The 13590-nt window shown below is 42.6% G+C and overlaps 1 protein-coding gene across 3 annotated transcripts in view; it reads left to right on the forward strand.

Annotated features, from left to right (window-relative positions):
* Positions 1 to 13590, forward strand: part of DAB1 (DAB adaptor protein 1) — a 275026-nt gene that overhangs the window by 125842 nt on the left and 135594 nt on the right. For all 3 annotated transcript variants that reach the window (XM_088022979.1, XM_028106930.2, XM_028106929.2), the window contains exon 2: positions 5361 to 5500. In XM_088022979.1, coding sequence (XP_087879105.1) covers positions 5361 to 5500 — 140 coding nt within the window. The remainder of the gene's footprint in view (positions 1 to 5360; positions 5501 to 13590) is intronic.

A 13590-nucleotide genomic window follows, 5' to 3' on the forward strand; every position in this document is an offset into this window, starting at 1 on the left:
GCCCCCGAGGTGATTCTAAAACATAGCTAGGGCTGAGAAATGCTCAAGACTAGACTAACCCAATGACTCACTTTTTCTCTGAATATCATCATACTTTTGGCTCTTCTGGAAGTTTCTCCCTTTCTTGCCTGATGAACACTGATTCCTCACCAAGCCTCCTTCAAATGTCATTTCACCCCTGTAGCTGTTCCTAATCTTCTCCCCACCAAACAAGTAATGTCTCCTCCCCTCAGCTCTCTATGACCTTCACAGCCCTGGTCATATTTTATAAAGCTCTGTGTGTCCGCCCCTGAAATGTGGCTTCCTCCAGAAAGGATAGGGGACTCTTTCCACACACCTAGGTACCACAGAAAGAGAGCACATTGCCTAGCACAGAGAACACCCTGGGGCAGGGCAGTGCATCAGTGATGATAATATAACTAGGGTGACCACACCATTGAGTATCCAAACTGCGATAATTTTGAGAGCAGTAGGATGATAGTACTAGTAGTGTCAGGACAGGAGGTGTAAACAGGGATTGTCCCAGACAAGCTGGAAGTATGATCACCCCGATAACAGTGGTCAACTCTGGTTGAGCCCCGACTGCCAGTCACTGTCTTATGTTGCTGTCTATGGGTCACTTCTTTGACCTACACAATAACCCAGTGTGGGAGCAATGGTTATTAGCTACTCTTCACAGAAGAAAGACACTGTGGCAGACATGGAAGGGAGCTTACCCAACACAACACAATGAGGGGAGTGGGTGGGGGAGCTGGGACCAGAATGCCGGTCCCTGGAACCCAGAGCTCTTGTTTGGGGCCATTACACCCTGTTGCCTCCCAGGGGAAGGTCTCAGGTCTCAGCATGGGACAAGATGAGATTCTGTTCCCAGCTCAGCTTGCAGTAATTTTAGTTACCTCTCTGGTTTGGTTTCTTCATTCATAGAATGATGACAGTGCCTATTCCCAGTAACCCTGGAGTAGTAAGGGGAATAAGGTCTGAGAAGATCAGGCACAGTGTGTGTGTTTATAAGGTACTTGTCTTAGGAGTAAGATAGCTGCCAGTTTACTGTAGGCTCCCTGAGACATCTTCTCAAATAGCTACTATACAAAGTAAAAAGTGGCAAGTACCATAACAGAGTATGGAGTAAGGTCAACCAATGCCCAAGAGCCTATTGGTTAAAAGCATGAAATTTTTCATAACACCTGGGTTCAATCTGCTGTCAGATTTGACTATGTCAGATTTTCTTCTTTTTATTATTTTTCTAAGATTTTATTATTTTTTAAGTAATCTCTACACCCAATGTGGGGCTCGAGCTCACAACCCCGAGATCAAGTGTTGTATGCTCTTCCAACTGAGCCAGCCAGGTGCCTCAACTATGTCAGATTTGAATGGAGTTTCTCCAAAGAAGATATGCAAAAGGACAATGAGCACAAGAAAAGATGCTCACCATCACTAGTCCTGAGGAGCATGCAAAACAAAACTCTGATGTCACTAAACACCCATAAGGATGGCAAAAGCAAAACAGACAAACAGAAATATTGGTAAGAATATCTGATAGAGAAACTGAAACCCTTGTACTTTGCAGGTGGGATTATAAACCGGTACAGCCGCTTTGGAAAAACACTTTGATAGTTTCTCAAAAATTTAAAGATAGAGTTACCATATAACCCAGTATTATACCCAGGAGAGAAGTGGTACTCGGGGAGAAATGGTATGATACTAAGAATTGATAACTGATACACAAATGGCATAGCAGCATTATGCTTGGTAGCCCCCAAATAGAAACAGCCAAAGTGTCCATCAACTGATGTGGTGCTTCGATACAGTGGAATATTATTCAGCCAGAAACAAAGGAATATGAAATACTGGCCCATGCTATAACATGTAGTAACCTTGAAAATGTGATGAGAGGTGAAAGAAGCCAGTTACAAAGGACCACACGTTGTGTGATACCATGTATATGAAATGCAGTTTGCCTCCAGAATAGGCAAATCCATAGAGACAGCAAATGGACTAGTGGTTGCCTAGGTTGGTTTGGGGGAGATGGGGAGTAACTGCTAATGGGTGCAGGGCTGCTTTGCGGGGGTGATGAAAATGTTATGCAATTAGCTAGCAATGATGGTAGTACGATTCTGTGAATGTACTAAAACCACTGAATTACATTCCTTACAAGAGGGAATTGAATGGTATGGGAATTATATCCCAATAAAGCTGTTATTTAAAAAATTCTGGCTCTGCTGTTGGTTATCTTCCATAAAATAGCACAAGTGACAGAGTCTAACTTAAAGAGCAGGTGTGAGGATCACATGAGAGATTGCATGTAGAATCTTGGCACAGCGACTGGTAGAGTGAATGTTCAGTAATTGATAGTGACAATGTTGATGATTTTCCTGAAACACGTGTCCTTTCTTTTGTCCATCCTGAAGCATAGGGTCAGTGGTGCTTTCAGCAAAACAGGCTGGGGATTCATGATGACTTGGGACGCATGAAGACTGACCCTTACCCTAATACCCTCACATTGTGTGGGTCTCTGATGGAATAGCCTCATGGCTCTGATATCTGTTATTTATTTCTTAACTAATATAACTGAGTCCTTGCTCAAGATGTGCTCATGAAAAATTACCCTTTTAATGGTAGAGCATTTAATGAGAAACTGGATTATCTACTGCATAAGTGCCCTTCATACAAATTAGCTTGGCCCTGGGTCCTAATCTAAATTGGGCTCCTTCCTTTCCTCTAAATGGCCTAATATTTTCTTATTAATCTCTGCCCTCGTTCACCTGATCTGGCTCTGCCTCCTTATGAAGCATCCTCCTTGGTAGAGCTCTACGCCTTGACAAATGTTTCTTAAGACTGTCTTTGTATCTGACTCGTGGATGTTTTCTGGGACATGATGCGGAGGCTGGAAGTTGTTCCCATTTTCAAGCTGTCTCTCCAGTGGAGTTTTAATGCTGCCAATGTATTAGGTATCAACAGATTTGGGCCAGGTGAGTTTTGATACAATATAAGGATGGGGAAGTCAGGTAGAATGAGAAGCAATTAATCCTGGTGGTTAAGAGCGCAAGCGAAACCAGAAACCTGGGCTTTGGCATCAGACAGATCTGGGTTCAGGTCGCACTCAGTAATTTTGGACAAGTTACTTGGCCTCTCAGATGTTCAATTTAGATCCTCATTTATAAAAGCCTGAATGACAATACCTATGTCTAGGGTTATTTCTGGGGCTAAACAAGTTGGTGTATACAATGTGCTTTGAACAGAACCTGATAAATGCTACCCATACGTAAAGTTTGGAGAAGTCCCACACAGTGAAAGGGATTTGATTAGTGACTGAAATAGTGTCATGTGTTGAAGAGGCAGAGATGGTATTAGGGACAGAGTAACATAACCTTCCCAAGAACCGGAGCAAACTATAGGCCTCTCCTGCCCAATACTGCATGATAATGCAGAGAGAGGTGACATGTAGGTCCACAGCTGTGTTGTTGAGATAGATGTCTGTACAGGGTGTATCATGGCAAGTGTCTTCTTTGTTCTTAGCTTTAGTCTCTGACACTGCCCTCACAGAATCCTGAGGCTGAATTTTTACATTGATTATAGGTTCTGACTAATCATCCCTGTGTTATATCTGCTTTGTGGAACATAATTCAAAGGCTTGCATATACCAGGAGTCAGCAACGGTACAGTGGGGAAAAGCACCAGCTGGAAATTGGGGGTAAGGCTCTGCAGACATTTCTTCTTTGTGCCCTCCTTGCCTCAGCACCGTATCTTCTACGTGCTTCTTTCACTGGGCTGGTAATAGTGTCGACAGCTACCATTTTCTGAGAACTTAGCATGTGAATCCGTGCTTCGCACATACTCTCCTCTAGAAGTTACTATTCACAATAAATCTGAATGTAGATATTTTATCCAATGAGCAGACCGAGGCTCCACAGACAGTTTAGTTGGTTTTCAAGTGAGAAAGGCATGATTTGAAATGAGGATGTCCAACTAGAGCTGCTACCTTCTTACACAACTAACATAGTGCCTTGCGCATTTTTATTTTCAGTCGCCCGAATCTTGAGCTTGTAGGAGCACAGACTTTGTCTTATACGTCTGTTGCAGTGAGTTACAGCATCTGGCACAGAGGAGACCCACCCTCAGTGAGGGACGATGGAATAAATAAATGAACCACAAGTTTTTTTCAGTAGAAAAGCATTATGCTGTGGTTAACTATTGCTGTTGTTTTCCCTCTGTTTTCAGCTCAAATAATTCTCAATTCACATTATGGAAAGGCCTTAGTTTGCATGTCATATAGATAAAAGGAAGTAGGCTGAGTTCTCTCTCATGCACTCAGCTCAAAGGTTCTGCCCCATGACGGCAGGCTTGATGGAGGAGGTATTGTAAGTTCAAGTTCATGATGTTCCTGGACATGAGTATCAGAAGACTAGGGTGCTCTAGGTCTTAGGAACCACATGTGCAAACTTTATGAAAATTTGATGATACTAGAAATTTTAATTCCTGTGCATTCATCTTTTTTTCTGACTGGGTGAACTTGGGACAAGCTCCTTGAATTCTGTGACCTTCATCTCATTATCTAGAAAATAGATATGGTTGAGTTTTTACGAAGAGTGGGGATCAAGTTTATAAAACATCTCCCATGAAACACTCAGTTCACAGAAACTTTACTGTCCTTGTTTTATGTGGATGTATTTGAACGTCTGGTTGACATGTCCTAGCAAAATATTATGTTAATAATTATTGAGAAAGGCTGTTGCTGGATATGGGCCCACCATACCAAGTCGCCTATTTCTATACACACGTGAGCTAGCAGAAGAGATATTGTAAAACCATTTTTTTGATAATTGTCCCTGGGTCATTACTTGATGCAAAGCAATTACTCTGGAGTCCCACCATAAAACAGCCTATGGAATTGGGTGTAAGAAGGCCTTGGACCCTGGCCAAACTCATATTAAATGCTGGAAATGCCAAAGAAGCTCAGTGCTAATACTATTCTAACAAGAATGTCAGACATGAACTCTTAGTAGGTGATTATTATTTGTGGAATACCTGGTGTGTATTAAACTCTGTATTGGGCTCCTTACACATGTTGTCTGATTTAATTATCTTAATGCCCCCCTGGGTTGGTTACTTTTAACTCTTTTTTTTTTTTCCTTTTGCCTGAAAACACAGAGGCTCAGAGAAAAATAACTTGCCTCTGGGTTTAAAAGGATGGAGTCAAAATTTGCATCCAGGAGGACTAGCATTCTTTTCTACTCGGTCCAGTGATTTGACTTTCTTAGAACATAAATGAAACCAGAGAACAAATCTCGATACTATGGGTATTTAAAGACAGTGGGACCTGAATGCTTACATGCCTGAATCCTGATTTTCTCTGTTTTTAGGCCAGGATCGCAGTGAAGCCACTTTGATAAAGAGGTTTAAAGGTGAAGGGGTCCGGTACAAGGCCAAGTTGATCGGGATTGATGAGGTTTCTGCAGCTCGGGGAGACAAGTTATGTCAAGATTCCATGATGAAACTCAAGGTGCTGTGCAAACACTTTACTTTCAATATCACAGATTTTATAGGACTGAGGGAAGGGAGTGATTATGATCATTATGATAAAACTTTTTACTTATTCATTTAGTAGTAAATTATTTGGTTCACTGATGAATCACTGAATGTATTCATTGGGAAGAGATTTCAATCGTTATGAAAATGTTTATTGAGCGCCTACTATGTGGAGATATTTTGCTGGGGCCCAGTTTTATAACTTCTGAGCATATCACCTTTTATTCAATGTTATCTTCATTGCACAATGCCTGCAAAAAGAAAAGTAAAATTGTCAAATTTTGTAGTCCCTCAGATTTTATGAATCTTTGCCCCTTTGTTATTTTTTAATACATTTTAAATATTTTACCATATGGTAAATATGGTAAAAGATGCTATGTTAAGATAAAAGCTAATTTTATTCATTCTTATCATTCCTATTAATGTTTTCAAACACTTGTAAAAGAAAATTATTTTTTAAAGTAATATGTAATAAGATTGTGGGATTTGGAGATATCACAGAGAAGTTTCTGTTAGTAAATGCTTTAAAGAAGACCTTTTTATTGAGAAATCTAAGAAAGAAATTGAAAAAAAATTGATATACACAATAAAATTATGTTATTAAATGGCCTTTAAAACATGAAAAAGAGCATTGTTTGCTCCCGCATTCTGGTCTTCATATAGTCTATGTTTCCATCTTTTAAAAAGCAATTTAAAACATTGAAAAAACAAATGAGTTAGCAAGAAGTCTACAAAATACCTAAAGCATTGAACACATATAATTTAATTATCTTCCCAATTATAGAATTCACAAAATGTTCATTGTAGAATATTTTGAAAATACAGAAAAATATAAGGAGAAAAATTGAAGTCATCCATAATCCCACCACCCAAAGAAAATCAGTGTCTACATTTTTGTGTGTAACTTAATCTGTCTTCATATCTGTATGTATATTATATGAATTATAAACATATGTAATACAATTGGAATTACTATTATACAGTCTTATATCCTGTTTTTTTTCCTCATCTAACACAATATTATGAGAATTTTTTTCATATCTTCCAGTAGTCCCTCAGGACACAAGTTGGTCAGTGTAATTTTTTTTAATGTAAAAAAGGAGGAAGAAAAGAAAAAAAAATATATGTGTATATATGCAAGGCTGGCCAAGTTCCTCCAAGTACAGACTGGGACAGTATCTATAAAACATCCTCTAGTTGCCTTTTCTTTCCTATTTGCTTAATAAATCAGAGCTATTATTTTTATTTATACTATACAGATTTTCTCAGCAGTTTAACATGGATATCAGATGCTAAGTCTCCTTGTAGTATGGCTGTAGGAATCATTTTAAAAAAATCTTAATTTTCTTTCTTTTAATTTTTTAAAAAGATTTTATTTATTTATTTGAGAGAGAGAGAGAGAGCAAGCATGAGCTGGAGGGGAGAGGGAGGAGAATCTGAAGCAGATTCTGTGCTTATCACAGAGCCCAACCACAGAGCTCGATCCCGTGACTGTGAGATCATGACCTGAGCCAAAACCAAGAGTTAGCTGCTTCACCAGCTGAGCCACCCAGGCACCCAAAAATCTTAATTTTCTAAACTGTGTACCCATTATTTTTTAGCTGTTACATAAGCAAACTTTATTTTAATAGTTATGTATCTATTATGAAGTATACTAGAAAAAGGTGAAATCATGATTTGACAGATTATCACCTTGGGAAAGGTTCATGTTTTCTTTCTTTTCTTTTCTTTTTTTCTTTCTTTCTTGCTTTCTTACTTTCTTTGCTTTCTTGCTTTCTTGATTTTCTTGCTTTTCTTTCTTTCTCTTTCTTTCTTTCTTTCTCTTTCTTTTTTTCTTTCTTTCTTTCTTTTCTTTCTTTTCTTTCTATAATTAAGCAATGTTATGAGATTTCAGGGCAATCCAGTAATGAGCTCTCTTCTTCTGCTAAGCCCAAATCTGATAGATAAGTAGATAACAAAGTCTGACAGGAGGAATTCTAAATTCCAGCCTTGTGACTGATAAATGCTGGAATGAAGGAGGTGACGTGGATACATGGCCACAGTGGGCATCCTCAAAAGAGACAGGCTGTTCCACTTAGTTTGTGGAGCAGTTGGGTAACTGCATCCCTTCCTATCCCCACCAGCCCCCGTCCGGCCCCAGAGTAGGACCTGTGATTCATTACTGAGATCAGACCAGAGTGCAGCCTCTCTACAAGTGGGCAGATGGTGGAGAGAACCCAAAAGAGACTGAGCCTGGAGTCCTCAGCCTCCCTCCAGACTCCCATCAGATAGAGCCATGCCTTCTTTCCCAAGGAGACCCTAGTCAGCGATAGGGATGAAGGCCAAAATCTTCATTTTGCTGAAGTCCCTCCTTACTGAGTATGAGGCAGGCAAATGAAGATTTGCTCCTGACAAATGTTAATTAAAGGACATCAGGAAAAATCTCCCAACAGCCTGGTTCTCACCCAGAGCCATAAGTAAGTCTGCTAAGGAGCTGGTGCTTCTTCTCCCGGCATCCTGGTAGATAGCCATTCACCAGGCACGTGTCCCAGAGCACCTTGTCGGCCCGCTACCTTCATGGAAGCACTGAGGTCTAAGTGGCTTGGCGCAGGAGTCTGCCTCTGCACCCTGAAGGTTCTCTGTCCACATTCATGTTGACTCAAGCTAGCTGGACCAGGCCTGGTGATGACTGCTGACCTTGTGTGTGTGCATGTGTTACCTGCAGTGAGGTGCCCCATCTGTCATCCCTCAGAACTGTGAGGTCCTCAAAGCCCCGAGAATTTGTCCTGCTGTAACACACTCCTGTCAGATGCACTGAGCTCATTGAGGGGTTCTTGGTTCCCAGACAATTGTGTTTCATTATTTGCAAGTTGCTGAGAAGAATGTTGACATTTCAGCTCCCAGTGGTTTTTCTTTAGGAAACAGAAACATAAATGATCGATTCTCCATTTGGCCACCTGCCCAGGAAAGAAAGAGGCAGAGAAGTACAAAATGCCTGTTAGCCTTGCAAAAGGGCCCACTTGTTCACGTTAGGCCATATGAGAAATAAAAAGGAAATCTGCTTTCCTTTGCAAGGCTCTTTGAGGCTGGTACCTTTTCCTGTTTGAGAGAGTTTTCATTTGGGTTATAGAGATTTGAGAGGAGATTTCATATTCCGAGTATGAGCGGGCTGTCACCTGTCCTCCAGCAAAACACCATTATCATCATGTTTTAATTTGGAGTCAACATAAGCATTTTCCCATATATCACCTCTTTTGATCTTGTGAGATAGATATTAGCCTCTCTGTTTTATAAATAAGAAATCTGAGGTTCATAGAAGTTAAAGGATTTGCCCTGGAACCTTCATTTAACCTGTTGTAAGCCCGATCTCTGAATGCCCAGTGTTTGATAAGACACAGTTTCATCCTTACTTATATTCTTTTTTGTATCTGCATTTAATTTATCTTGGTTCCCCAATGAGATTTTAAGCCCTTACCGGTAAGTTACCCACACATCATTGACTTAGAAAGTAGCCAACTAGAGACGTTGGGCAAAATGTGGTGGTTGAAACTCTAGGAGGGGATGAGATCTCTCAGAGACAGTGCCTGGAGGGCTAATTACAGAGCTCTAAATATGCCAGCTGGGGTCCTCTAAGAAGCAGAGCCCACCCTGGCTAGGTCAGATGAGGACACTTTAATGAAAGAGCCACTTAGAAAGGGTAGGTAAGGCTAAGTAAGGGAGCAAGGGATGGTGAAGCTCCCAGGAACCTACAACAGTAGAAAGCAGCAACCACCCTAGGAGGAAATATATTTACTGAAGCCCATGGAGAGCAGGATTGAGGAGGAAGTCCCCTCCCTCCCCAAGCAAAAATATAGACCCTGCCAGAGACGTAGCACAAAGAAGGAAAGAATGCAGATGGAATACCCTGACTTCGCTCTCCATCCACCCTCTGATCTCCTGCCTCTCTTGCCCAGAGGACCAGGGAATGCACTCCACAGGGACCAGGCTCTAGGCACAAAGCAGAGTAGAGGAGAATATTTAAATTCTTTTTTTTTTAACTGGGAAAAGTGAGATTTGGGGTGAGTTTTGTTCCAAAGCTTGTATAGCTAATAACTGGGATGACTGAGATTGGAGACCAGCTTATATTTTTTAAATCATGGAACATTCTAGAATAGCATTGTAGGTTTTCAGCCATTCATGTCTGAAGCCTTTTGTGTTTTCCTACCTGCTTTACAGGATCCACCGAGATCACAGCCATGCACCATGCTGGGTGGGGTTTCTCAGAGCCCTTTCCTGTACTTCCCCTTATCTCATCCTCAAGGGACCTCTGAGCTGGACAGGGCAGCCAGTCTGACCCTTTGTGTATCACTTCCTTCATGGAGATACCACCTATGTGTGACTCCCTGAGGGATGCCTGTGTCCATCATTTCACAAGTGCCTGGCACATGGCATTGCTTCATGGTATGAATGTTAGTACGAGTAATAATGATAACTGTCATTCACCAAGCTCTCCCGACATGCAACACACTGTGCTAAGTGCTGTATGTGCATAACTGTTTTCAATATCTGGTAAGAAATGTGATTATTATTATTTTTTTAAAGATTTTATTTATTTATCTGAGAGAGAGAGAGAGCGTGAGAAGGGGGAGGGTCAGAGGGAGAACCAGGCTCCCTACCGAGCAGGGAGCCCGATGTGGGACTCGATCCCAGGACTCCAGGATCATGACCTGAGCCGAAGGCAGTCGCTTAACCAACTGAGCCACCCAGGCACCAGAAATATGATTATTTTCATTAAAGTTTCCCTTCACTGTGGAGTCTGGGGGCTCATGGTTCCACCTGGCTGTTTGCAGAACAATTTTGACATATCTGTAGGATATCGTGTAGTCTTTTTGTTTTCCCAAAAAAAAAAAAAAAAAAGCTCTTAAGGAAGGTTGTAATAGAAGGAAGCCCAACATGGGGATCTGAAAGATCGCTGTTTGAATTTTCTCTCTGTCTTATTAGTTCCTTGAGGTTTCAGGAGGTCACTTCAGCCCCCGGCCTTATGTTTCCTTACATGTAAGTTAAGGGAGATGATTTTCACTTTCCAGGACTATGGCCTGGGCTAAATTATATGATAGGGAAGAGAACCTATAGCACGTAAGGGTAGGTCCCCAAGAAAATGCTTGACTGTACTTTCCAGATTTCCAACAGCGACTGACTTGGTCAGGTGGCTCATGTGAGGTGCTGAGCCCCAAAGGGCACCTACCTCCACATCTTCCGACGCCCCTAGTCCAAGCTGTCTCCTGGACCTCTGCTGGTTCTCCATCCCGGCAGTGAATAATCTTGTGGGGAGATGAGACCGTGAGGCGTGGTGTCTACTGGCAAACTTGCTTGGCCTTAGCGCAATTTTTCAGAGCTTGACTCAGGGTCCTCTCTCACAGGAGAAACCTGCTTGATCAAATGGAGTTTTACTTCCCCGAAGACAGCCCTGCTCGGAGAATCCCTCCCTCTTTCACTTGCCATGGAAAGCCACAACCAGCAACCCCAGGCAGAAACACGCCTGGAACACGTGTGTGTGCTCTTTCCGTTCTTTCTGTCCTCTTTTGTGTACGGCTGCATTCTGCTATGAGAGGGGGCAGTAATTCAGAGAGCTAAGGACTAGACTAGGAGGACTGTTTTGGGGATGGAGACGTTGAAGTCTCTCTCCTTGATCGAAGGTGCAGCCCTCTCCCCACCAAGACTGTGATGTTCTCTCCTAAGAGGAGTTAAACAAGAAAGAAGGGCTCCCTGCCCCTTTGATACAGTCCCTCCAGTCTTTCCGTATACGATGGAGCCACTTCTCGTTCTCTTTTTGTGTTATGTCTGGAGATCTGAAGTTGGAGGTTCAACTGCAGAGGTACCAGGCATCAGGTATTTTATTCCAAATCCAGCCAAGAACCCAGCATTCAAAGTGAAGTTTCCCAGGGTTCAAAGTCTGGCGGGCCCACTCCCAGAAGGAGGGAAAGTCACTTCCCCTTTCAAGTGCCTGCTTGATGCTGGGCTCCATTCTTGATGCTGGGCACACAGAATGGATAAAACAGAGTTCCGGGCACAAATGAGCTTTGGTTCTATTGGGCATAAGGCAGACAGTTGCCAAATGAACAAATACACAGGTCAGATGGCAGTAAGGACCAGTGAGGAAAAGGGAAGAAAGGAGAAAGAGTGAGGTGCAAAGGGGGAGGGGTTTGGAGACAGTGTCCCCCATAGGATGGCATTGGAAATAAGAATTACCCCCGGGGGCTGCAAAAACATACTTTGGCCATTCTCCCCGTGTTTCTTAGAATCACCCCTCAGTGAATTCACGGGAAAGCAAGTGGGGAAAGCACAGTGGGGATTCTAGAAACCTCCCACTAAGCAGGGCACTTACAGGGACAGAGGACTTAACTTTGGGGCGTGAGTCCCTCTCTTTAACTATTTGGAGGACAGGCATTGCAGGAGGGATCTCTGGTCACTGAGTGGCAGCCCCTCAAAGAGCAACACTGGGGAGGGTTACCCAGAGAGGTTTTGACTTGCTAGAAAGAAGCCACCATGTAAAGGATTAAGTGCTCCCTGCACCAGGAGTCTGGAGAGCTGAGTTGTAGGCTCAGCTCGCCACCAGCACCCTGGACCACCTCAGTACTGCCCACCCCCACCTCCCAGACATCATTTTCCTCATCTGTCAGCTGGAAATTAGCAAGATTTTCTTTAGCTCTGACATTCTGTATGTCTACAAGGGTGTAAGTGGTGCTCAAGAATGAATGGGTGACTCAGGAGGGAGTGAATTTCCTACTGGTAGGTCCCCAAACAGGAACCAGAGCACAGACTTTCAGGGACAGTCATTCATTTACCAGAAGAAGTTAATTTTCATGATATCCCTGTAGTGTTCCAGGCACCGTACTAGGTACTTGACCTAAATTTTCATTTAATTCTCTCCCCCATGCAAGGATAGTGTTTACACTTGAGGAAGTGACAGTGAGAATTAAGTCATTTGCCCAAGATCAGAGAGAGCCGGGAGCATAAGCCAGCCGCCCGGATTGCACAGAACATTTCCGGTACCCAAAGTGATGATAACCAAACAGCCTCTAGGGGATGCCTCATCTCTGTGCCTTCTGGACATCCCTGTTCCTAACACTGCTGGTTCTCTGACACCGAGGTTGTGAACATGCTCTTCTGACAGATGCACAGATGACTTTTATCTCCCAGAAACATGATGTCATGATTATTTTTGACTTTTCTACTCCTAGAAGCCCAGAACTATAACTGCTGATAGTTGGGCTTGATCTTGTACTCAGGGCAGGCTGATAGCAACGAAGGGGCTAGAAGCTCCAAAACACGTAATGCAGAGATAGGAACACTCCCCCACCCCGAGTATAAATCCCTTGGAATGTCCTCACCCTCTAAGTGGTACCCTCATATGAAGCCCATGCTTACCTGTCACTGGCCACCACAGAAGCTAGTTTAAAAAGCAAGTGTCTTCGTTCTTAACTTGCATCATATCAACTTTGGGAGAGTTCTGGATAAAACATTCATCTCACAAGAATGACAGAGTGCCTCTTCTAGGGACTGTCCTGGGCACTGAGGATAGAGCAGTGAGCAGGGCGACACCTATGCCTTTTGTGATGTTTTACCTGCTAACTGGCTCATATACGTAGCTTTGGTTTATAAAAAGTTTGGAAAAGTGGGGAAACAGAGGCACTGATAAATAAATGGAATGCATTTGGTAGGTACCTTCCTGCCGAAAAGGGTAAAGGAAAATAGAAAACGAGGGTGGTTAAAAACTGCAAACCGTGGGGTGCCTTGGTGGCTCAGTCAGTTGAGCATCTGCCTTCGGCTCAGGTCGTGATCCCAAGGTCCTGGGATCGAGTCCCACATCGGGCTCCTTGCTCAGCAGGGAGTCTGCTTCTCCCTCTGACCCTCTCCCCTCTCATGCTCTGTCTCTCTCTTTCAAATAAATAAAATCTTTTTAAAAAACTGCAAACTATAAGCATGGAACTCTGATGATCATGTTTTTCCAGACCAAAGGGAGACATGCAGTCTGGCAATGGTTTTTATTTTCTTTCTACTCTCTAAAATCAATTCCCATGAAAACTTTTTCCAGAAGTAAAGATA

This window comes from Eumetopias jubatus, unplaced genomic scaffold (assembly GCF_037043125.1).
Source record: "Eumetopias jubatus isolate StellerSeaLion01/CBP00866 unplaced genomic scaffold, mEumJub1_p1.0 scaffold_4, whole genome shotgun sequence".
Lineage (NCBI taxonomy): Eukaryota > Metazoa > Chordata > Mammalia > Carnivora > Otariidae > Eumetopias > Eumetopias jubatus.